The sequence below is a fragment of the Hyalella azteca genome, unplaced genomic scaffold (assembly GCF_000764305.2).
Source record: "Hyalella azteca isolate HAZT.00-mixed unplaced genomic scaffold, Hazt_2.0.2 contig14441, whole genome shotgun sequence".
Taxonomy (NCBI): domain Eukaryota; kingdom Metazoa; phylum Arthropoda; class Malacostraca; order Amphipoda; family Hyalellidae; genus Hyalella; species Hyalella azteca.
The window spans coordinates 264,944-291,139 of NW_025944327.1; the positions used below are offsets into that span (position 1 = coordinate 264,944).

A 26,196-nucleotide genomic window follows, 5' to 3' on the forward strand; every position below is an offset into this window, starting at 1 on the left:
TCAAGTTAATGATAATATATGTTACCGACGTAAGGACCTTGGGCACTTGTGACGTCACACGACGCAACAGAAACAATACGGTGGCAGCCAGCGTTATGACGTCACACGACGTAACAGAAACAATACGGTGGCAGCCAGCGTTGTGACGTCACACGACGCAACAGAAACAATACGGTGGCAGTCAGCGTTGTGACGTCACACGACGCAACAGAAACAATACGGTGGCAGTCAGCGTTGTGACGTCACGCGACGCAACAGAAACAATACGGTGGCATATACATTTTCTGATGATGTTTTAGCAGTTCTATCAATTATCATTGCAAGACACCGTGTGAGAGCGCCATTTAATAACAATAATTCTATAATATTATCTTATGAAGATGAATACTACACACGAAATGTTATGTACAACGCACACAAACACAAAAGATGGCGAACAAATAATAAATACAAATAACAATGGATACAGAGGTCAATTACACATGTTGATTTACTTAAATTATTAAATATATTGAAATTTATTACACGAGCTAATTAGACGGTTAATTCGCCCTAGGAAAGTTCGAGACTAGCTTATAAATTTTTATAGTTTGGTAGTGATCGTCGAGAAACACACCTCAAGTAACGAACGTTAGTGCTGATAATATCTGCTACTTACTACGTGGAGAAAGGTTACTTACAGGGATACTAGCGACTGTTATTGTAAGAAAAAATTGATATCACAAATGCTTACATGTGTTTATTATTAGGTAAGTTGGTGCTATTATGATATTTAACTAGTTAACCGTTATAATTAAGTCACCACTGGTTTAAAACAAGAGATTGTGACCAGTAGATTTGATTTGTATTCAACTAGAGAGAAGTTATTAATGGGCTAGAGGTTTTGCAAATATTTAATACAGTTTCATACTTAATCTTTCTAAATTCATTAATAGGCGTGACTCTACAATTTCAACTCATAATTATTATTAGCTTTGAGTCCGTCAAATCGAAATAACGTTCCTTGAAGCCTTTAGTTTGTCTAACCCACACGCAAAGCGTCAAACTTCCATAAATTAATTCTACATGACGGTTATAAAATTCGATATACGTATATAAATTTTTTAGGTAAATGCTGAAGCCTCCAATGTGTACCTAACTCAATGAGATCTTTATTTGAAATAAATACGATCACGGCTAAAATAAATGATTGCCCCCAGTTGAGAAAGCCAATTGTTTGTGTTTTGTTGCATTTTTTTCAGAAAAGACGTAAGGAAGTACAGCAGTAAACGAAACAAATAATTACAGCTTTAGTAAACTGAAACTCCAATATTCTTGAAATTAATTTCTAGAGAAAATAGGTATAGTACATATCTAGCAACAAAGTAAAAGATAAAAAAATAATTGTGAAGAACGAAGATTTTGTACAAGAAGCGATATCTTGGATAATAATGCTCAGACATCCAAAATATATTACAATGACAACAGAAACAAATGAACGTAAGAAGATCAAGTAAAAATAAACACAATGGATTAAAAGAGAAATAATAATATTAATCTAATCTATTTCATAAATCAGGTGCATGACCGAGCCGATGACCCATGATGATCAAACTATTAACTGTAGTGTGAACACATAAACCTAAGGACAATAATAATTCCAAGGACGACAAGTTTAAGGACAATAAACTCTAAATACATAAATCTAATAAAAATAACCTATAAACTAGGGTGTAACTACATGAATCTTTGGACAAATTCTACAGAAAAACACCGAATAGTAGAAAAAGGAACTAGAAATTTCTGAGATCAGTTAAGAAGATACAGTGTATGATGTGGGTAACCAGCATACACGGGACCATCACAACCGCAGACATCCCTCTAGAAAATACACACATACAACAAACATATACAAACCGTACAACTAAAACAACAAGAAATAATATCATAAACAACATATACCAAATTCATCAATCAATTTAGCGCAATCTTTTCTCTCCAAACACATCATCACCAATTCACTCACTTCAAACAACCCCACCATACACTCTCCATCAATCACATAATACAATATATTCTTACACTCCCATGTCTTATCACTTATCAAAATAATCAATCTAGAATAGCCATCACAACAATCGCAACACTCGAATCTTCATCATTCATCAGTCACGCCAATATGTCTCATAAACAATGGCTCGCGTTTTCCCAATACTAAACTCTATAATAACCCTCGGTAGTCCAACAAAATATCGCCCACAAAAAGCATATTCCAACACCCACAGGCATAATTTAAATCTATCCAATTGCAGCATCAGGCACATTATGAGTAATCATCAGTTCACTCTGCAACTGTCGTATTTTAACTCAAACAAAACTCCGAAAACGTAGAAAGAATTGAGCCTTTTTAAATAGTTTACCTGGCAGGCCTGGAACATAGAGAATGGCGCCAAAAGTACAAATTTCGTGAGAGGTACTAAAAGGGTGTTCAGACCTCGTCCTCGTCAATATACGATTTCTGCCGAGGTGCGGGATTTTGTTTTAGTGATTTCTTTCGAAACTTTTTTTCGAGTCCCACGCGTGTAACCAGCTACCCCTCCTAGCACCACTCACCTGGTAGGTGTACAGGCCGAAGAACTTAGGTAGTAACGTGCGTGGGTTCTGGTTCAGGTTCTGCAAAGAGAAAAACATACAGGGTACACTGTTAGAAAAAACGGTGAAAAAACGGTCCCACTGGCGTTCTAGTGGCCGGTCGCCCCGTGAAAATAGGTAAACTGTTTCGCCATTTTTATCAAATGTTTTAAGGATTTCAACTGTTAAATTATAATAAAAACGGCAACACGGTGTTTCTTTTCACGTGCCGACCGGCCACTGAAACGCCGGTAAAACCGTTAACGGTAATTTTTCTAGCAGTGTATAGGGTTCAAGAAAGTATTTAGGGTTCTAAACAGGGTTTAGAGTTCAAGAAAGAGTTTACGGTACTGAACAGGGTTCAAGGTTGTAAACAGAGTTTAGAATCACTGTCAGTGAGCAGACATCATCGTAAGTAAATGGGGTAAAATATTTGATCAGCTTGCGCTGTTCTTACGACACATGTTATGTTCTTACGACATATGTACGTTACAAGCCAGGGTGACTCACGTAGTGCCTAAGAACATATCCATTGGAATTCATTATAAAATCATGGCAATACGATCACATTACCAATTATATTAAAAAATTCAAATCCACGAAATCCCATTAAAAAGAACATATCCACAAGATCATGCCAATAAGATCATATTCACAAGTTATTCATATCGTCATATCCATAATATATTCTAAGGACATCGTCTCCTTTCATGGTACAACCCGAGGCCGGATGGCAGATTGTCCTAGTCGACTCGAGGTTATCAAGTTTGATGGAATATTGATTGAAGAAATGAATTTGATGGCGAATTTCGGAGGATATTTCATGACTCTAACACTACCATCACTAACCATGTACTGCCATGACTGTAACACTATTGACCATGTAATACCATGACTAACACTATTGGGTGGAATATTGATTGGTGGAATATATACAATGTGACACTACCATCACTAACCATGTAATGCCGTGACTGTCACACTGCCATCACTAACCATGTACTGCCATGACTGTAACACTGTTATCACTAACCATGTAATGCCATGACTGTAACACTGCCATCACTAACCATGGACTGCCATGACTGTAACACTGCCATCACTAACCATGTACTGCCATGACTGTAACACTGCCATCACTAACCATGGACTGCCATGACTGTAACACTGCCATCACTAACCATGTACTGCCATGACTGTGACACTACCATCACTAACCATGTACTGCCCTAACTGTGACACTACCATCACTAACCATGTACAGCCATGACTGTAGCACTATCATCACTAATCATGTAGTACCGTGACTGCAACACTATTGACCATGTAATACCATGACTGTAACACTATTGACCATGTAATACCGTGACTAGGTGGTATTGACCATGTAATATCACTAACCATGTAGTATCCAGGCAGAAGTTTCTGCAGGAACTCTGCCTCCTTGTGCTGCACGGTCTTAATGATGAACTCATCATCATTAGTGACGTAGAATATAGAGCCGCTGGCGCCAGGGTTGCTCAGCTCCCTGAGGTCTTCATTGCACAGCGACACCAGGTAGTCGCTCGGCGCGATACGGAACAGGTCCCGGAAATGTCGGAACGCCGTCGGGGCGTACACTTTGAACCTGCGGTGGAGGTGGGGGTGAGGTACGGTTTAGTACACGAGGTACTGGGATACGGAACAGGTCCCGGAAATGTCGGAACGCCGTCGGGGCGTAAACTTTGAACCTGCGAGGGAGGTGGGGGTGAGGTACGGTTTAGTACACAAAGTTCTGGGATACGGAACAGGTCCCGGANACTAGGATACAATATTACCATAAAAATGTTCTTTTAAATAAAACAAGTTTCAACTTCATAACGTTCTTAGTTTTTTATTTATTAACAAATTAAAAAGGTTAGTTAATTCTGGTTCACCCTGTATATGACATATGACAATGAGGAACTATAATAAGTTTAGTCGGGGTATGAGACGATCGGTGTGGTGTGTGTAAGTATATATGACATACACTACCTATGGCATATAAGAGATATACATATAATCCGAGTACGCTACCTGAGTAAAACATACAAGAGGTATATACCTATAATCAGAGTATGATATATGAGTATAACACATAAGAAGTATACCTATAATCAGAATATGGATGAGCAGGCGTAGTCTCGGAGCCGTTGGGAGGGAACGAGATGGTCTCGACGACATAGAAGTCCTGGATGAGCACGTCCAGCTCTGGGATGCCCGCCAGCGACCCCACCGCCTGGTGGATGCCCAGCTGGATGGACCCCATGATTTGGTTCGTGCCGATCTGGGCAACAGGGACGGGTGAGAGGACGCTGGTCTCACCTCTATAATAACCACCCCCCCCTACCCTCAACACACCTCCCCTTCCCTTCTCTCACCACCTCTTTTATTCTAACCATCCCTACCTTCACCACCCTTCCCCTACCCTCACCACCCTTCCCCTACCCTCACCACCCCTCCCTCTACCCTCACCACCCCTCCCCTACCCTCACCAACCCTCCACTACCCTGACCACCCCTCCCTCTACCCTCACCACCCCTCCCCTACCCTCACCAACCCTCCACTACCCTGACCACCCCTCCCTCTACCCTCACCACCCCTCCCCTACCCTCACCAACCCTCCACTACCCTGACCACCCCTCCCTCTACCCTCACCACCCCTCCCCTACCCTCACCATCTTATAGGTGACCTGGCCGCCCTCCCCCACCCTGCGGTGGCCGATCTTGCGCTCCTTGTCCNCTTGTAGGTGGCCTGGCCGCCCTCCCCCACCCTCCACTACCCTCCCATACCCTCACCTTGTAGGTGGCCTGGCCGCCCTCCCCCACCCTCCACTACCCTCACCAGACCTCCCCTACCCTCATCACCCCTCCTACCCTCACCACCCCTCCCCTACCCTCACCTTCTTATAGGTGACCTGGCCGCCCTCCCCCACCCTGCGGTGGCCGATCTTGCGCTCCTTGTCCCTGAGAGTGTCGTGTCGCCCCCCCGGCGTCCGGGGCTGGGAGGGCGGGGGTGTGCGTAGCGGGTCTGTCTCCCCCGCGCCCCCCGACACCTGTGGGGGGAGGAGGCATTAGTGGGGGGCACAAGGGGGCGGCATGCGGAGGGGATTAGGAATTTATGAGTTCGATACAACATACAATACTACGAGACAGAACATCATACATTCAATATTACCTACGAGACAAAACATCATACATTCAATATTACGAGACAGAACATCATACATTAATATTACGAGACAGAACATCATACATTCAATATTACCTACGAGACAAAACATCATACATTCAATATTACGAGACAGAACATCATACATTAATATTACGAGACAGAACATCATACATTCAATATTACCTACGAGACAAAACATCATACATTCAATATTACGAGACAGAACATCATACATTAATATTACGAGACAGAACATCATACATTCAATATTACCTACGAGACAAAACATCATACATTCAATATTACGAGACAGAACATCATACATTCAATATTACGAGACAGAACATCATACATTCAATATTACGAGACAGAACATCATACATTCAATATTACGAGACAGAACATCATACATTCAATATTACGAGACAGAACATCATACATTCAATATTACGAGACAGAACATCATACATTCAATATTACGAGACAGAACATCATACATTCAATATTACGAGACAGAACATCATACATTCAATATTACGAGACAGAACATCATACATTCAATATTACGAGACAGAACATCATACATTCAATATTACGAGACAGAACATCATACATTCAATATTACGAGACAGAACATCATACATTCAATATTACGAGACAGAACATCATACATTCAATATTACGAGACAGAACATCATACATTCAATATTACGAGACAGAACATCATACATTCAATATTACGAGACAGAACATCATACATTCAATATTACGAGACAGAACATCATACATTCAATATTACGAGACAGAACATCATACATTCAATATTACGAGACAGAACATCATACATTCAATATTACGAGACAGAACATCATACATTCAATATTACGAGACAGAACATCATACATTCAATATTANAAACGATACTTGGTCCAAACGATACTTGGTCCAAACGATACTTGGTCCAAACGATGCTCGGTCTCAACGATACTTGGTCCAAACGATACTTGGTCCAAACGATACTTGGTCCAAACGATACTTTGTTCAAACGATACATGGCAAACGATAATAGGTTCAATATCGCATACATTGATCGCAGCAGAAACTAGGCTTTTGAATATACGCGCGCAGAACTCCATGGAATGACTCAAGAAAGAAATCATTCCGTGTAGACCATCTACAAAATCAACGATCATACTTAAAACCATTCATTATTTAGCGAGAATCACTCTAAGTAAATTATATTAATACTGGCAACATTCCCTTTTGTTTGATATTTCGAAAAGTGGTTCCAGGATCAACATGGAAGGTGATCGAGATTATTGTGTGTAATCTAATTCTATAACTTTTATAGAAAGAATCGTAAAAATCGTTGTTAGATGCTGCTAAATAGTTGATGTTCGAGGCCGTTAATATGATGAAATGCACTTTCCAACGTGAGCGCTGTATTCAATCCTTCATTTATTCAAGGATCTTATATATATAGAAGAATTAACATTGAAACAAAATGATGACGTCGCACAAACCTGTCATTACTTATAAATGCTTAGTGTAGACTTGTTTTTTTTTTTAATTGGAACGTTTCACGGAAGCCTAACTTTCGCAATTTTACATACCTACACATGCCACGATTGGCAAGGCGTCATCTTAGGGGCAGAGTTTCTTTTTAATTGAATGTCACGGTTATTTTAATTAAACTGTGAAACGGGAATTAACAGTAAACCCGCTGCTATAGTTGAGACTCTGGCTGTCAGCGCCGATTCAGAGCAAACAAGCGACTCTAATAACGGCGCCAAAGTATTTTTTTAGTGCGAGGCTCTAATAAAGGCGCCTAAATATATTTTTCAGTGCTACCGTATGCGCGGCATCGATTTGTGCCGGCGTGTTATGTGTAAGTGTCGACCATTCAGGAACTGACAAATTTGTTGAGACAAATACAGTAATTTTTTAAGTAAAAAAAACAATTTCCTCATAACCTTTAACATTAAACTGGTTGATAGGAACTCACATCAACGGGAGGAGGTCTGGTTTTGCCATCTCTAACCCCGTCCGCTTCGCCATCTGTAAAATAAAAAAGTGTCACATACATGTCAGATTTTCAAAGGTCGATACCTACAAAGGTAGATTTTCAAAGGTAGATTTTCAAAGGTCGATAGGTTCAGAGATTAATTGTACATTGAGATTAATCACGGAACGATAAATTTCTGCAATACGTAGAAAACATCAGTTGCGTGTACATTGCATGCTCTGCTAATCGTCAGTCATTTAGCACGAGTTCGGAAGCGTGTTCTCATTGTAATAAAACTTATATAAAAGCTAATTATTTCAAAGCCTTCAGTACTGCACAAATATACAGATAATGATGAAATACTTACCTGCCTCATCGCTTTTGATTATTTAGAAATTCATATAATAATTATTATGCACTTATCCAGCCAACAAAGTATGTATCAACCTACATACGAGCCGTCGTTGACATGAGTAGATCCAACAGAAAACAATCGAGTGTATATCCTAAGTATTATACCTACGGCATGATGTGCCAGCTCATTCAAATATTACCAGATGATTTTCAAGTTTCATAAACGTTTACACAGGTTACAATCGCTCTAAATAGACCAACATTGTGAATATAGCGCACTAAAAAAACCGGTACTGCATCTCCTTAATGCGTACTGACGACCGACAGAATTATATCATTATTGCAATTTTTAAGAGGTTCGAAATTTCAACATTCGTTTCTCAAAGTTCTCTCTTCCCCGATTGAATTCGTCTTAATCCAGACAATTTTTATCGCAGATCATCGATCGAGAGCATGCAATGGTATTGCGAATTGCTTGCACTTAGCATTCATTATTAAGTTAGTAATGACCATCAACAATCTGAGCTATAGATACTGCATGAAAAACTGCTATGATAAAATGATTCACATCGAGCAGAATAATGTCCTGAAACTCTGGCCATTCGCCAGACGCGAAATACCCGACAATTTTAACAACTAAAGCGGCGATTGTGTCAATGTTAAACGACTATATCAGAATAATAGTACAGCTCAATATTGTGTATTGTTGATTGCGTACGCACCACGCTTTCGTTATAACGCCAATGCGCGCAGCACACATACATCTTTGCAGCACTGTAAGAAAACGGTATACAAGACGAAAAATGAGCATATAGAAACATTGGAGGGTTGAGAGGCCTCGATTGTAATTGCCATCGAAATAATAGGCAACAGAAGTAATACGGTACCTATTATATAAACGAAATTGAGACTGCCATCTCCAATAACTTTGTAAAAAGCCCCATCTTTTTAGTGACGTAAAGTGAAATGTGTACATCTAATTGCATTTTTTCCCTTTGAAACAATTTTTATAGTTGTTTAGAGGGCTTTGTCCAAACCCGTCAAGGATAGGAATCGGGGAAAGTTTCTTAAATTACGTCTCTTAAATTATAGCTTCAGCAACACTTAACACGACAAATAAAAGAATCAGCACACAGCTGCTGGAGCAAAAACATCTGGTAGCGTATAGCAGGTAAGGTGCAACACTTGTGCCGCCCTCACGTCTTCCATGCCAGAAAGAAAATAATATGAATCACCAGCAAACAAACATTTGATTCGCAGCAATCCAAACTAAGTATTATTGAATCTTTCCTGCTAATCAAAACTGAAGGTAAACAACTTTAAGCTTTGGACTGAATAATAAGAAATGTGGAAGTCAGACATGAAGGGACTTCAAGAAAACGTCCTCAAGTTCTGATGTTCGAGTGTAAGATATGAAGAAAACGTAGAACGATATGCAACATATTATAATATATATAGAATGATATGAAATATATAGAGAGAAATCTCGTTAATCCGGTGATAATTGAATGACCAGAACATCTAATAATAAAATTATCATTTGGCCATCAGAGTTTTGGGACAACCTTCAATTTCAAGCCTAGAATTTCAGAAAGTGTAAGATTAGGCAAAGAAATTTTTGGGAAAAACAGTAGAAATAAGCACATTAGTTACAAGCGCGCTAAAACAGCTAGTAAAAGTTCATCTATTACGATGAAAAAGAAAAAAAAACATGTAAGCATATTGAAAAAAAAAACGAAAAACCGCGAAAGAGACGAACTCCTCATGTTTGCCAAAAAATAGCCCGTATAATCTTAATAATAGCGAGAAATAAGTAATAGCGGAATAAAATTCATATACTTAATATAAATTTTATTATGAAATAAAATTCATAATAAAATTCATAGCGAAATAAAATTCATATATAACGCACAATAGCGTTGACAAGAAAGCAATAGCGAGCGGCACAAATGAGAACCGCGCTCAAAGGACTGGTGGGAACTTCAGGTCGGTAAGTGGGAAAGAGAAATTAGGAGCGTGAGTATTGTGCGCTGGATTGAATAGTACCTACTGCTTTTCTTGTTGCTTAGACTGATTCTTTTGTAGAAGTGTTCTCCAAAATCATTTAATGGTTTCAAGTAAATTTCAAATTTTCAATAGTAATTAAGATTATATGATTAAGATACTCGACAGAATGCGTGAGCCTAGTAAACGATGGAATTTAGAGAAGAATGACAAAAAGATGACGATACAAAAGTGCCACAAATTAAGACGGGACGAGTGAAGATGCGATAATGTAAACAAGATCGATAAAAACATGAATTGAGATAACAGCTGATAAGCCGAGCGCGGTTGGCTGAACTCGTAAGGCGCTTATAACACTTCTAGGGCATCCGTACATCACAAAGGCGGAGCTCTTGCACACTATGGATGAAATTAATGAAATGATGGAATGATGCACCACAGAGAGGCATGGATAATGGAATACTACATCCATGCATCCAGAGATGCATGGATGGAGGAATGCTGCACACCAGTGAGGCATGGACGAAGGAATGCTGTGTGATGGGGTTACATGGATGAAAGAATGCTGCACGAGAGATAGTCATGAATGAAGAAAATGTTTCATCTAGAGATACATGGAAGGAGGAATGTACGCCTAGCATCACGGATCACAATTGCACATTCTGCACGCCTGGCATGGACGCGCATGCTGTACGCATGGCGCCGGATGCGCATGGAGGCGCAGGCGCGACAGTGCGCGGCTCTCAAGGCGACGGCGGCTGAAGTGCACGCGGAAGAGGAAGTCGTGCGCGCCAGCGAGGCGGGAATCAGGAATAACGATGTTAGGAATCAGGAATCACGGCGACGGGAATGAGGAATCACAAAAGCGGGAATCGGGAATCACGAAGACGGCAATTATGAATAACGATGACGGGAATCAGGAATCACAATGGCGGGAATCGCGATCACAAAAGCGGGAATCGGGAGTCACGATGGCGGGAATCAGGAACAACGACGACGGGTATGAGGAATTACAATGGCGGGAATCGGGAATCGCGAGATTCCCGAATAACTCAAGTGGATTATTTTATTACCGTAAAATGGGGTTACTTAGACCATTTTTTTTCTTATAAATGATGCCATTTTCTTACTAGCTAAATTAAACTTGAATTGAAACATGCAAAATACAGGTCTATACTCTAGCTTTACTCACTATAAATTGCTGGCTCCTGCCTCTCATAGTCTTTATGTAATTTAAAAAAAGTGATGGTCTTTGTTACCCCAGCTCTTGGGGTATCTTAGACCGTGTGGTAAAATCAATTATATATTTTGGTAAAATAACTCCAAATAACTCTACTTTTTGGTGCATTGTAGTAGAGCTCTTCTATTTACATATGCAAATGACAAACTTGAGGAAAGTGTCATAGTTTGCAAATGGGGGGCGCCACCCCATAATGAGGGAAATGTGACTACCTAATGGCAGCCCTGATGGGGTAATATTGACTGGCTTGGGAATTAAGTTAAAATTACCATATATAAGACTCTGTAGAGTCTGAAACATAAAGAAAAAACATAAATAGGCTGTAAAACATAAAATATGTTATATATGGTAATTTTATATTAACTTCCAAGCTGGTCTATGTTACCCCGTCAGGGCTGACATTAGGTGGTCTAAGTTCCCCCATTTGGGGGCGGCACCCCCCATTTGCAAACTATGACACTTTCCTAAAATTTGTCATTTGCATATGTAACTAGGAGAGTTCTACTACAATGCATCAAAATCTGGAGTTATTTAACCAAAAAATTGGAGGGGGTACTCTGACAGGCTTTAAATAATAGCTTTTTTTCGTGGGTCACATTTTTAATTTTTTAACCTATTAGATATGCAAACTTTTTAAATCTTTCCATTGTGTAATGCAGCCTCAGTATTAGGCCTTTAATGCCCATTGATAATTTTTCTATGTCAAATAGTTTTTGAGTTTTGGGGGTTTTTGTTAAAAAAATGAAAAGTGGTCTAAGTTACCGTACTATATAAGAGGTGGATATAAAAATCAACTCTCAAACTATTATAAGCTTCAAAAAGTATAGATGGCGACCAATAATGCACTCAAAGAAATGAATTACTTTGTCTAAATAGTGATGCACTTTTTACCATAGTATGAGTCATCCTGACCCAGTTTGGCCTGGCCCATAGGGCGTATCAATGCTACGTGAAGAAAGTTTATCACCATTTGGACCAAATGATTATTAATTCATCAGAATTTGTGATGAGATGAATAGAATATAGTTACAGTCACTCCTTTAAACTCTTGTACTGTATGTATATTTACTGGCTCAGTAGCAGCTATGTATCCTAACACACATTGAAGAACGACGACATCAACGATTTCTCAACCAGGCGGGTAAATGAGGTCAAAATAAACGAATTATCACCACATAAATAACGTTTCATCATCTAATTAAAAGCTAGCTGAATACAATCGTATGTTGAGAAGCAGACAACATGCATTATTCTACGTTAGAAGCAGCATTACTTTCACCAGCATGAGAAGAGCGCTGCCATATATAGCGGCATAAACGTTGCTCTGATATTATGCCTACAGTACAAGCAGTGAACTTACCCTAACAAAATTTAGAGTAGCCCCTGCTTCTGGTATCTCAAATCAGAAGCTGCCGCGTCTGTAAATTCTCTCTGGGTTACTACTTTAAAGCAACAACTGGATGCTGAATACTACACATCCATATTTAATAATGTGGCGCACGAGCACCTACACGTTTCTTCATTAGATCTGTAGTTCCGTTGTGAACCGTTCATACGATTCCTAAGCCTACAAATTCTAACAGAAAATTATATTTTTTATCGAAATAATGTAAATTTTTTACTATTAAAATGAAACCGCTGAGGCAAAAGCAAGCGCGATTAGTATTAAAAGTTTTAAAACCAAATAAGTAAACGATGACACTCCTGTTAAGTTGGCGGCAGAAATTGACGCAAGCGAATGTATGAAAGCCATGCAGCGTGTTATGTACATGCACCATACACTTGCAAGACGCGCGTGCAAAAGCAGGTGGCATTTTGTTTCCCAACGTTCAATGTTTTTATTGCATGTGATTCTGCACCTGAAGAGATCAAATTTAAATTACTACAAGGTTACTAAAGGTCGACCATTTATTGAAGCTGCACATAAACAAGTAACAGTGTTTGCTGTTCTCATGATAGTGAAGAGCAATCATATGGTGAAGCATAGCCGGGCTTTGCAGTCAGTAGTTCTGTCCAAAGCAGAACTTGTCACCTCCAAAAAGGAAGGTAGTACAAGGTGCTGAAGGCAGCACTAGGCGCTGAAGGCAGCACAAGGCGCTGAAGGCAGCACAAGGCGCTGAAGGCAGCACAAGGCGCTGAAGGCAGCACAAGGCGCTGAAGGCAGCACAAGGCGCTGAAGGCAGCACAAGGCGCTGAAGGCAGCACAAGGCGCTGAAGGCAGCACAAGGCGCTGAAGGCAGCACTAGGCGCTGAAGGCAGCACAAGGCGCTGAAGGCAGCACAAGGCGCTGAAGGCAGCACAAGGTGCTGAAGGCAGCACAAGGCGCTGAAGGCAGCACAAGGCACTGAAGGCAGTGGAAGTCTCCACACCCACGCCGCTGTAAGGTCACGGCACTGAGAAGCGCTCAGTGATTCATTCACTCATTTATATTTATAGGTCCATGTCCTAAACTTGTACATTCTGCATAATTATTCTCGCTTTATCAATATTAAAAGCCACTTCCATGATGCCATAAATAAATAAACAATAAAAATAATAAATCCACAATAATAATAAAAGAAATCGTGAACTCTCAGCTTGTTGCTTGGCAAACAGTTTCGAGTGTTAATGAGCAAATAGAATAATTTAACACATCCTGTTAATATATACTAATTAAAAATAGTTCATTGTAAGTATTTATCATTAAATTATCTTATTAAATATTTTGAATATCGTTAAATCGGCATGATATCCGTGGTATAGACGAGAAGAAATTCGCCTTGGATTGGCGTCGGAAGATAAGCGATATGTCGGACATCATCGCTCGGAGACGAAAATTGGGGGGGCACGCTTTACGGGGACAAAGCAGTCCTCAATGTCATGGCATGCGGAGTTATAGCGCACGTTTATGTATTAATGCCAAACAATTTCGTACCCTATAATGATAATTTAAAGTTTTAAACCTTATTAACATAATAAAATACTTCAATATTTGTTTCGAAGTGTTTACTAATGTATACGTACTTCCGAGTACGTATAATTACATATTTAATTCATTAATTGCATATTTATTCAAAACTCCACGTTGTTTTGAAAGTGAAACACTAGAAAGACAATGGCCAGGACCAACGCGGACCCTGGAAAATAATTTATTCTTCACACGACACACAAAAGGAATAAGAGAGAGAAGCGTATAATTAGAGAGGGGCTCGGAGAAAAGAGGAGCTCGGGGAAAAGAGGAGCTCGGGGAAGAGAGGAGCTCGGGGAAAAGAGGAGCTCGGGGAAAAGAGGAGCTCGGTGAAAATAGGAGCTCGGGGAAGAGAGGAGCTCGGGGAAGAGAGGAGCTCGGGGAAGAGAGGAGCTCGGGGAAAAGAGGAGCTCGGGGAAAAGAGGAGCTCGGGGAAAAGAGGAGCTCGGGGAAAAGAGGAGCTCGAGGAAGAGAGGAGCTCGGGGAAAAGAGGAGCTCGGGGAAAAGAGGAGCTCGGGGAAAAGAGGAGCTCGGGGAAAAGAGGAGCTGGGGTAAAAGAGGAGCTCGGGGAAAAGAGGAGCTCGGGTAAAAGAGGAGCTCGGGTAAAAGAGGAGCTCGGGGAAAAGAGGAGCTCGGGGAAATGAGGAGGTCGGGGAAAAGAGGGGCTCGGGGAAAAGAGGGGCTCGGGGAAAAGAGGAGGGAAAAGAGGGGCTTGGGGAAAAGAGGGGCTCGGGGAAAAGAGGAGCTCGGGGAAAAGAGGGGCTCGGGGAAAAGAGGGGCTCGGGGAAAAGAGAGGCTCGTGGAAGAGAGGTACGGCACACTCTCTCTTATGCCAATTGAATTAAAAAAATTCTAGCTCCTATTTGACAAATTGTACTTGATAAGTATTCTTTCAAACACCAATATCCTGCTGGAGTTAGTTACTTTATCTTCATCCGTAAGAGTAGCAGCGGTAATCAGCATCGGCACTACCGTATTTTATAACAGCATTAGAATAATCAGCAGCTTCAGTATGATCGGTCGCCTCAGTATAATCAGTAGTCTCAGTCTAATCAGTAGTCTCAGTCTAATCAGCAGTCTCAGTATAGTCAGGAGTCTCAGTATAAACAGCAGCCTCGGTATAATCAGCAGCCTCAGTATAAGTCACGTCATAACATCATCAGCAGCCTCAGTATTATCAGCAGCCACAGTATAATCAGGCTAAATCAGCGGTATCAGTATAGTCAGAAGCCTCAGTATTAGCGACGCCATGTCAGCCTCAGGTCCGTAGGAATTGTACTAGTCTAGCCTCAACCGACATGCGGCCGAACTCGACTCATTGGCCAAGTGAAATTTATGAAAAACGTGACGGACGAATAATGTTCAGCCCTAATAGCGAATGTTCATCGATGATGGACAGAGAATGATCAGTCATGACGAACAACGTATGTTTAGCCACGACGAAGATGGAATGTTCAGCCATAACGAACAGAAATTTTTCGGCCATGCCGAGTCGACACTGAAATTTCCACGAAAAGGGATCGTTGGAACGTATCGGAAATGTTCGCATGTTACAGCTCGTCAAATTTACGAAAACAGCAACAGACGAACAGATAATGCCGCCTTCCAAGGAAATGATTATCGGACATAGACGATAACAAAACGACGTGCTACAAAATGCGATTTGAATTCAACCATACACACACACACACACTCATGATACATGGCTGCTGCGGTACATACATTATGAATAGAGCGCCGCACGTTAAATCAAGTTCAGTATAACTCTGATGTGGCGAGATTCGTAGAGCAAAGAGCACAACACTGCACACAAGGTCGATATCAAAGCTGTCAAGATCAAATAGACTCAAGCAGAAGTTGGGAGCATAGAAGGGAGATTTTCAAGGCAACGCTTGAGTTCCCAAGGCTGCACTGTCGAAACTGTCGGACCTTGACAAACATTCCAACGCCAGCTCAGAACTCACCCTCTCTCTTATAGACCTGGGCCATACTTTCAAAATTCGTTAAGTGAACGTAAGTACTTACGCTCTATTTTCTTGTCTATGATTGGAGGATTTTGCTTGAAAGGCCGACAATGATTGGCTAATGAACTTATGATCTCTTAACTTTTTTTGAAGGTATAGGCCACTTCACCTCACGATGGAAGTGAGCTACCAACTGCATTGCAAGATCTCACCTCGTCAAAGAAAGACAATGTCAAAATATATAACAGTCAATGATACAAAAATGAAATACCTGGAGTTGATGATACAAAAATGATGCTAGAGATTTTAGACTTCGCACACAGCCACACGATGGCGTAGAAATTAACTCACTTAGAAACTTGTTCAATACATAGTTAAGGTTTTTGTTGACATTTAACACTTTATTACTCAGAGCAGCAAGTTTTATAGAGAGTATCATTTCCGGAACTCTGAGAACTAGCTTGTACTTGTCACCAAAACGTAGATATCAGTCAGCAATTAAGCCCAAACATCGTTTATTCATAAATAATTTCTGACAAGAGCATTGAAGACGGATCTTTTGCTGTAAGATTATCTGCAGGCAGGAAATTCGATCTTTTCACGAAACGTTGAGGCTGCTATCTGGCACGCCGGCTCGTTATCGCGTGCGCGCTGATAACGGGAGTCGCGAGGCCTTCAGGCTCAAGCACATGACATGAATATTGAGTGTGGCATATCATAACATGAATGTTGAGCGAGGCATATAATAACATGAATATTGAGCGATTCTAAAATAACATGAATATTGAGAGAGGCTGGAATAACATGAATATTGAGTGTGGCATATATAACATGAATAGGTATTAAGTGATGGTAAAATAACATGAATATTGGGCGAGGCTAAAGTAACATGAATATTGAGCGAGGCTGGAATAACATGAATATTGAATACTGCAGGGAGGCTAAAATAACATGAATATTGAGAGAGGCTGGAATAACATGAATATTGAGTGTGGCATATATAACATGAATATTGGTTGTGGCATATATAACATGAATATTGAGTGATGTTAAAATAACATGAATATTGAGTGATGTTAAATAACATGAATATTGAGTGATGTTAAAATAACATGTATATTGAGCGAGGCTAAAATAACATGAAAGGCTCGCTTTGGAGGCCACTCTGATCCATGCGAGGCGCAAGCGGGAAGAGCATGAAAGTAACAAAAACGAGCATTGAAACTCGTGCATTTACAAGCAGTATACCTTGAGCCCAAGTTAAGTCCAATGAAGCGCTTTATCGTGGACATCGATGCAATGGGACTCAAGTGAGTCGTGCTTCTGACAACCCATTCTCTCAGACTCAATGCATTGAAATTTAGGTGGAAACAATTTTTTTTGTAATCATCCAGCCACCAAAGTTACAATCTTCGTCGAACGGAAGGTAAAGGGAGTATATTACACATCGGCCAAAACTGCACTAGTAAACTCTACTTGGCCATATTTACTAAAAGAAATTGAAATAATTTCTATGTGTTGAGAAACATAATAAAGACAATCAACCTTCTGCTAAAAATATCTGTACAAAAATGACGACTACGTGCCAAGGACACAGTATTAAGAACAGCGTTGCATGCAGTAAATGAGTCTTCAACATTACAGAGATTAAGCCGTTTAAGTGCCAAAACTTTCCAGCTGTAGCCACAAAACGCTCAAACGACTGTTTGCGAGTCGGTTGTTTAAAAGGCAACTTCACAGAAGCAAATTTATATTAAAAGAGAACTATGATGATTCCTACACGCTGCGAATTAGGATCCAAAGGAATTCGCTATTGAATGTATCCATGCACACATACCTATATAAACATAATTGGGGACGTGAAAATCATTCTATTAATACATGCTACGTGATGCCATTCCATTCACTATGGCTCGCAAAACGCGATAAAGGCAACAGAGAAGAAAATAACAGACGCACGCCCTTTAATTAAAGCAAAACAGACTTCATCTCTCTCCAGCAGAGCGAGTGATGCAACGAGCGGCACATGCACACACAGGAAGCTCACTCTTACCTGATACCTTGAGTGCTTCACAAGTAAATAACAACTAATAATAATCAAATAACAAGTAAATAACGCGGTGTACGCAGTGATCAACTGAACGCGCGTGTTCACGTGAAGAACACACGTGGGCACGCACGTTGTAACCGTTGGTTAATAAATTAAGCACTACCTTAAATAATACTTTTTTGCCACGATTGCATAAAGGCATTCATGGTGATTGACTTGTTATTTGACTCTGTTTGAGCGCAGTTACGTAGATATTTCGATGCGCTTAAATTTATCCTGTAACCGAATAACTGTAACCAAAGAACCCCGCATTTCTGAGGTCAAACTTTCAGTAATTAATTAAAGGTAAATGTAAATCCTGCGAATCACAAGCTCGCTTATCGAAATTATAATTATGCGTAATATTTGTATTTTTTCGAGTATATGTCCACATAACAATTCCAACTCCAGCACTTAAGTTTCAGCCAGCACATGATTTATTCAACAATTCGCAAGGCATATAAACCTATACCAAAGAAAGCCTTGTAAGGCAAACAGATTAAACTGATATGGGGGCAGGGGGTCTATTTATGCATTTACGGGATCAGTTAACTGGTGGATGCTACAAATGCATTGCAGTCGTTGTTCATTACAAGGCAAGGTAGACATGATACGTTCAGCCCCAATATAGATAGATGCCCTTTATTCAATAACTCGGTACATTGGTAAGTAAGCAAGGCGAGCTGTGTGACGATAAGATGTTCGTCATACAGCTCGCCTTGCTCCATTTTTAAGTTGAGACTCGGTAGACAACTTAGTATCTGTTATAGGCTGAAATTCTATTACACGACTAAATCACATTTATCGCTCGCATGCATTTAAATCTAAACAAGTAAAAGACGTAGATTTACTTGTATGCGCGTCCATTTAAAATGCATCCTCTAAATATTATTCAACTATTGGAGTGTGTAACGCAAACCGATCGTTCGTTGCCGGGATAAACCCCCTCACTTATTTAGCCGACCAAGAATCAAATATTCCACTACCCGGAACAGGCAAAAATTCGTAGAAATAAGCGTGTGCGAGTATGGTATTATATTATACATACATTATAAGTAATATTGAATCAAAGTATTGTTGCAAATGATAACAGTGAGCAATTCAAAGCCATATGATGCAAATACTCGATGCAAAACATACGAATTGTTAATTATAATGCGTTTCTGAAGAGATCACAAGAAGAGTCTATATGAGAAGCGCATGACTCATCATATCTCAAGCATAAACACACCATGTAGGGGTGATTCCATAGATTATTTTTAGGCTGATGTGAAGCACGTACCCCCACAAGGTATAAAATAAAATCAGGGAGTTAGTGAACTGCAATTAGGATAAAATGCACACTTTCTACTACTGCTGCTATTATGAACATAAACTCTATTAGGTTTATACATTACGATTATAATTAGGCTCGTAAAACTAAAAACGACTACATCAGTTTCAGTAGTTGAGGCTCAATAAGTTTAACTCTTACATGAGCATCTTAATACATTCCCTACTTGTAACTAATGGAACTTCAACAAAAAAAAGCACAACGATCAACATTGAATAGCATGCTTTTATATAGTTACATCTCACCAGGCATCTGATGTTAAACTGACGTTGATTCAACGTATTTCCAACGAAATCAACTCTTAGTCAACTTGTTTTAATCAACTAATGAACAACATAATGAATTAATTTGTTTCGATCAACTAATCAACGTCACATGCCTTTAGGGTTAGACGTTGGCTGAGCATGACTAGGAAAGTTAGAAGCAAGACGGAGCATGGAGCTGAGCTGCACCGAGCGCAGACTGCTGGATCCTAGCTAGTGCAGGAATGCGAGATGGCTGCCACTCAACACAATGATGAGTCATATCGTACAAAATGATGCACTATCCTAAAAAAATATGCACCTGCCGTGAGCGGACGTGGCACTTATAGGTTCTCCAGCTGGACCAAACTGGGTCAGGAAGACCAACACAATTACAATAAGTATCCTTAGTATCCTTAGTATTTGTTTGGGACATAGCAGTCCCAGGCCACGATGGATCGCCGCCTCTGATTATCGTTCATATATGCCATATTGTATGGCTATTTGGACAATGACCTGCAAATTTTTTAGATTGTTATTTCTTGCTCCGTTGAACTCCATTGCACTCCAAAGCGTCATACGCTACACGCGTCCACAAATCACACAACAGACTGAGCCTCAGGAGTTGAACATTATGTTTAAATCACACAGCTAAGATATGAAGTGAAAAGTGCAACGAAAGCGCAGAAACACTAAATTACAAGGTGCACAGACGGACAACTAACAAACAAACACTCAAACATACAAACGTAGACCGCAGAGCACACAAAACACGTACGACCCGCATAAACACACGAATGTGCATGAGCACAGCACAAACACACAAACATACAAACGTGCATCCGCACAGCACAAACACACAAACGGGCATACGCACAGCACAAACACACAAACATACAAACGTGCATCTGCACAACACAAACACACAAACGTGAATACGCACAGCACAAACATACAAACACACAAACGTACATACGCACAGCACAAACACACACACACACACACGCCTATACGCATTGCAGGCCATCACACACCAGCGAGACCCGGATGACGATGCAGGTTTTCGCGCGCCGTTGAGGTCACAGCAACTGGCGTTGGTCAGTTTCCAAAACTTTTTTACTAGCAAATTGGGTTTGTCTTCGGCCACATACTAATCTTCAAGCATGCGGAAATCCCCGGTCGCCTGAACGACCGATAAGTAAAAGGAAAATAATAGCCTTAATATGCACGACACTCCAGCAATTCTCAGAAATAGCGAGGCTACCACGAAGCGGTTTCGGTAGGCAGATAATAGCAGTTAGGGTCGCTCCACACCATGTTACGTTAAATATATTCAAACTATTCATTTTTGGGCATACTATTGCAATTTTATGACGTCATAATTACGAGTAAGTGCCGTACCGTACTCGGGATATTCAACTATTTATTTCTGGACACACTATTGCAACTTTATGACGCAATATTACGAGTAAATACTCGGGGTATCGAGCTATTTATTTCTAGATGCACTTTTGCGGTAAGAGCCAGCATGTGGTAATCCATTATCACAATTCACGCAGTAGACATCAATAGAGCGTTCGAAGAAGAATAAATCTTTTCAGTGATTTAGGCAGAGAGGGAAAGAAACAACATGCAGAGGATATGAAGACAAAACTCGAAACGGATTGAAGAATAGACGGATCTCAAAACATGTTTCTCCAGAAGCATCGCAACTCAGGTGAGCTTTTACTGAGCCACACGGAAGTACCGGCTAAACCAACGTGTATTTCAGGCACGAATAGCATTATTATGGATAGGATGGCTTCAGTGGCGAAGACTAAATCCACCTCTGACAGACTTGAATCTTAGGTAGGAATGCCAATATGATCAACGGTACAAATGGTCTTGCATGATCGATGCATTTTTTTAAACCTAAGGATTTAATTCAGTTCGGTAGGAATATCATGGCAATAAATTTAATACAAGCGCTAGCGAATGCTATAAAGGTTTGATTACCATAGCAAATGAATTAGACTTACTGGTAGGAATAGCGTCGCGATATGACAGACTGATGCACAAACGTAAGTAAGATGGTCAAGATACGCAGAGCACGAAGCCATATGACAATGAATGATCGAAAATGCCTTACGAAAATGGGTCTTTTATACCATAGGTATTCAAGAGCAATTTTCTATGGCCACCTATAATACATCATCGTTAACGATAAAGCAGTACCGGTAATAGAATATCAGATGGAGCATAATGTGTGAAGGTTACTTTGAGGTCATGCCTCAGTCACATGTCTGGTTTGTCTGCATTGAGAGACCGAAAAAGTTAAAGGAGAGAAGACCCTTATTGAAAATTATGATTGCTTCATCCGTGGCCAATCATTAACTAAATAATTTTCACGTATTGAACGGTTAAAATTACGGATTAGGACACCATAAATTTTTCTTCGGGATAACCGAATATAGGTGAAAAATAAATAGGATAAATCTGGGTTATACGTAACGCACTTAATTGCATTCAGAACAAGAGCTCAACAGATATTATTATTATTATATATAGCGGGAAATTTTATCAGAACGAAAAGGATCCGAGAGTGCAAGTTATTTCATATTGGATTACATTAGAAAACTTTAATGGCATCGTTGGCGAAGGTAAAATTTTTTAGAGAATGACATGCGAAGGTCATAAGGGCATATATATAAATGCTGGTCCCTGACCTTGAGACTTCCAGTCAGCATGGAATGTTTGGGAAGAAAATTATTTGCCATGAAAGTAATTATCAATAAATAATTTAATATAGGATCTTCTCGAGATTTTGAATGTGCCTAACGTCAAAATCGAATAGTTAACAAGAAATGTGTAATCCAAGTTGGTAGTTCTGAGAAATTCACATCACGCTTAATTTAATTAAAAGAAATATACCTGAATAAATAAATAAAAAGTGATAAAATAATTTAAAACATTACTTGCGCTCAATCTCTTTCATTACCTTGAGCAATATTACCGATGACTTCAGCGCAAACTTCACGAGATCGGATTGATGATGAGTCCGTATTTCGAAAACTTGAAGCAATACTGAGCTTTTCATCCACTGAGTGTTCAGAGCCAGCGTTCCATTTACACAGCGAGCCACTTTCACTGGTTGACGCTGAGTCCAGGAAGGCCACGTGACGACAAATTGAACCTGTTCGAAAATTTGAAGCAATACTGAGCTTTTCATCCACTGACTGATCAGAGCCAGCGTTCCATTCACACAGCGAGCCACTTTCACTGGTTGACGCTGAGTCCACGAAGGCCACGTGACGACAAATTGAACTTGCAGACGATGGAAATATTCTCGTAGTAGACGACGTTTCCGAGTTATTTAGAACCACACCTCCAGGCTGGGATTCATCGAGCGGTGCACAGGAGTCGTTAAACTCGGGAAGATGTCCGCCGTTTGGTTGTAGCTCTGATACAGTTATGCGCGCATCCAAGCGCTTTGAATCGCTGAGGCGTTCGGGATTAGTTTCGTTCGTTTTGAGATGAAGTGAAGAACACGTGAAAGAACTACTGAAGTCCTGATTAGAAGCTAGAGATTGTGAAGAGGCAAGCGCGGTGACATAGCTGTCAGAACAGCTGACGGTGTCGTCAGATGTATTTAAATCTATTGAAAAAACAAACCGCGGAGATTTATCACTCTCGTTAATATTGTCCTCAGTTCCTGCTAGAAATTTAGCTGGCTTAGTATTAATCGATGTGTGGGCTTGATGCCGACAACTGATCCATCGTGAGGATTCACGTAATCGTTTGGCCCGCTCATATTCCATGGAACGTTTAACGATATTAGAAATATCAGAGTGCACTGTGCGATAACTTCGGAAATTTGGCCTCAAAACCCTTTTCTTGATAGGAAGTTTAGAATACAAACTTGATGAGCTAAGTTGACGGATCCGTTTTTTCCTAGCATTCCAGCCACGCGTGAAATCCTGATCAGTGTTGATAATCCAGGAGGTATTATGGCACATACTGACTGTGTCGCGGTGGGCGTTCTCAGCGACCGCTTCACTGCACAACACTTCGTGTTCAGGGGGCGGCACTTCAATGGACGTCTGTTCAGAGGGGCACTGTTGTTCATTGCGATGCTTTACAGAATTTCTTTTTACGGCGGATAAAGGAAATTTGTGGCGTCTGGAAGGACGGCGACGACTGCTCCGTTTCCCAGCATAGAGAGAAGGATCACTGAATTTTCTGAAGTGGCTGGTATCTTTGGCTCTCCAGCCTCGGTCTGTGTTGGGCTCGAGGTTACCAATCCAGGAGCAGTTGCAGCGAACACTGTGATTGCTCACACGTCGCCGTAAAGGTCTTAACTTATTTGGGTTGGTATCAGCAACACACTTATCGTCATCTTCGAAGGCTAACACGAAGTTGTTCACTAGTACGAATGGAACAGTCCAATGTTCAATCGTGGTGCCAGATGTATTTCTAGATCGAGATTCATTGTCTAAATTTTGTTTAGCAAGAGCTTGATGATCTTGTAGAGATTGCTGATAGTTGAGGTGACCTGATGAGACTTCGTTTGCGGGAATGACACTTATATTCGAGTTATCCGAAATGGTGGAGTTAGCAGCATGCGACTCGCTGAGTGATTCAACAAATGACCCGTAGTTCGACGGTAAATTCTCATCCAGCGTCTTCCCAGTTTCGCTTATCACGGAATCCTCAGGAGGCGACGAAACGACTGAAGTAGTTTGACAATAACTCGACGTGATCGCATCGGAGTGAGAGTCTAGCGATACAGCAGGCGTGACAAGCAATCTGTTATCAATTGATGCCTCAGCACGCACCTCTACAGCAGCAGATGATGACTCATCTTTAGAAGCAGACTCACTTCTGTATCTGACATCTTGTGAATTACACGCACGTTCTCCAGTTAGGACTAAAGCCGATGTAGAATAGACTTCCTTGGAAGTCACGTAATTTTGATACTCGTCACTGGTAGGAAGTGGATCATAGACAGTTTTTACGGATGCATCAGTCTTATGACCTACAACAGGATCTTCGTTCAGTCTGGCAGACGTGGCAAAGTCAACACGATTTTCTGATAAATTAACATCATTTGATATTTTTTGGCGTTTACTAAACGATCTTCTGAGAATTCGTCGAGACCAAGATAAAGGATTCTTGCGCGAAAATGTAGAAGGTTCTCTTTCAGCAACAGCGGACGTTTGTTCTTCCGAGGCGAGTACGGAGTCAGTACCGGCGATGTTTGTGGTCTGTTCATCTTTGGTTGGAACAACGTCACCTTCTTTCTGACGCCGAAACGATCGTCTTGACAAGCTTTGCCGAAACCTATTCCACCGTTTCAATAGATCCCCCATACTGTTGATCTTCTGTGAGTCTAGCATCCAGGCGAAACTTGTATCCAAAAAGCGTACCTTCTACATGAGGCATCCATCACAGTGAACATCCTTGCACGGATATATCCTGATGCAAGCAATTGTTAAACATGACGTCAGTTGAAGTAACAATAACCAATTGAAATTAAACCCCAATATGATTGTATCTAAACAACATGCAGCGTGCAGAGTCCACCTACTGCGGTAAAAATTCACCAATAATAGCACGAAAATTTTCTGAGATTGAAGCGCACTTCCGAGAACCACCTACAACGAGACACAAAAGTCAACTGGGTCCAAAAAGAAACGAGAAATTTTATCGGCAGCTAAAGTGGTTAAGGTTTATCAGCGACAACGGACCTTATCAGAAGGCAGGCAGCACAATGCTGTAGGACGCATCATGAATATAAAGCCAGTTAATCAATCATTCGATACTCTTATGCAACCAATACAAGCAATGGATCGAATACGTAACAGTGGAGCTCTACACCACACGCAATAAATCCGCTTGAAATTTGAAAATAAGCAAAGCCTTTTCATCAAACTTATAGTGGTGAAACTCGAGCTCACACAAGGAATATGGCGAACCTAAACTTCCTGGGTCGTGATTCATACAGTTTGGTAAACTAACAAAGAAAACTAAGAACATAGCGAAGAAACTCTTACCATATACTTATATATACAGCCATGTTCAGGAAATGGGGAACAATTATATAAAGGAGTATCAGCTGTGGCCATGTGAGGGCTAATAATTGGCCGCTCTAAAATAATCCTGCATTTTAAAACAAGTACCGTAGTAGAAATCATAGCTTATGAACGTAAATCACTAAACATAAATCATACCAAGCG

The 26,196-nt window shown here is 40.5% G+C and overlaps 1 protein-coding gene across 1 annotated transcript in view; it reads right to left on the reverse strand.

Annotated features, from left to right (window-relative positions):
* The window catches only part of LOC108664655 (phosphatidylinositol 4-phosphate 5-kinase type-1 gamma), a 99,940-nt gene that overhangs the window by 60,697 nt on the left and 13,047 nt on the right, over positions 1 to 26,196 (reverse strand). The window contains exons 2-6 of the mRNA XM_047884056.1: positions 7,809 to 7,861; positions 5,532 to 5,684; positions 4,740 to 4,915; positions 4,012 to 4,237; positions 2,593 to 2,652 (exon numbers count right to left, since the gene is read on the reverse strand). Coding sequence (XP_047740012.1) covers positions 2,593 to 2,652; positions 4,012 to 4,237; positions 4,740 to 4,915; positions 5,532 to 5,684; positions 7,809 to 7,861 — 668 coding nt within the window. The remainder of the gene's footprint in view (positions 1 to 2,592; positions 2,653 to 4,011; positions 4,238 to 4,739; positions 4,916 to 5,531; positions 5,685 to 7,808; positions 7,862 to 26,196) is intronic.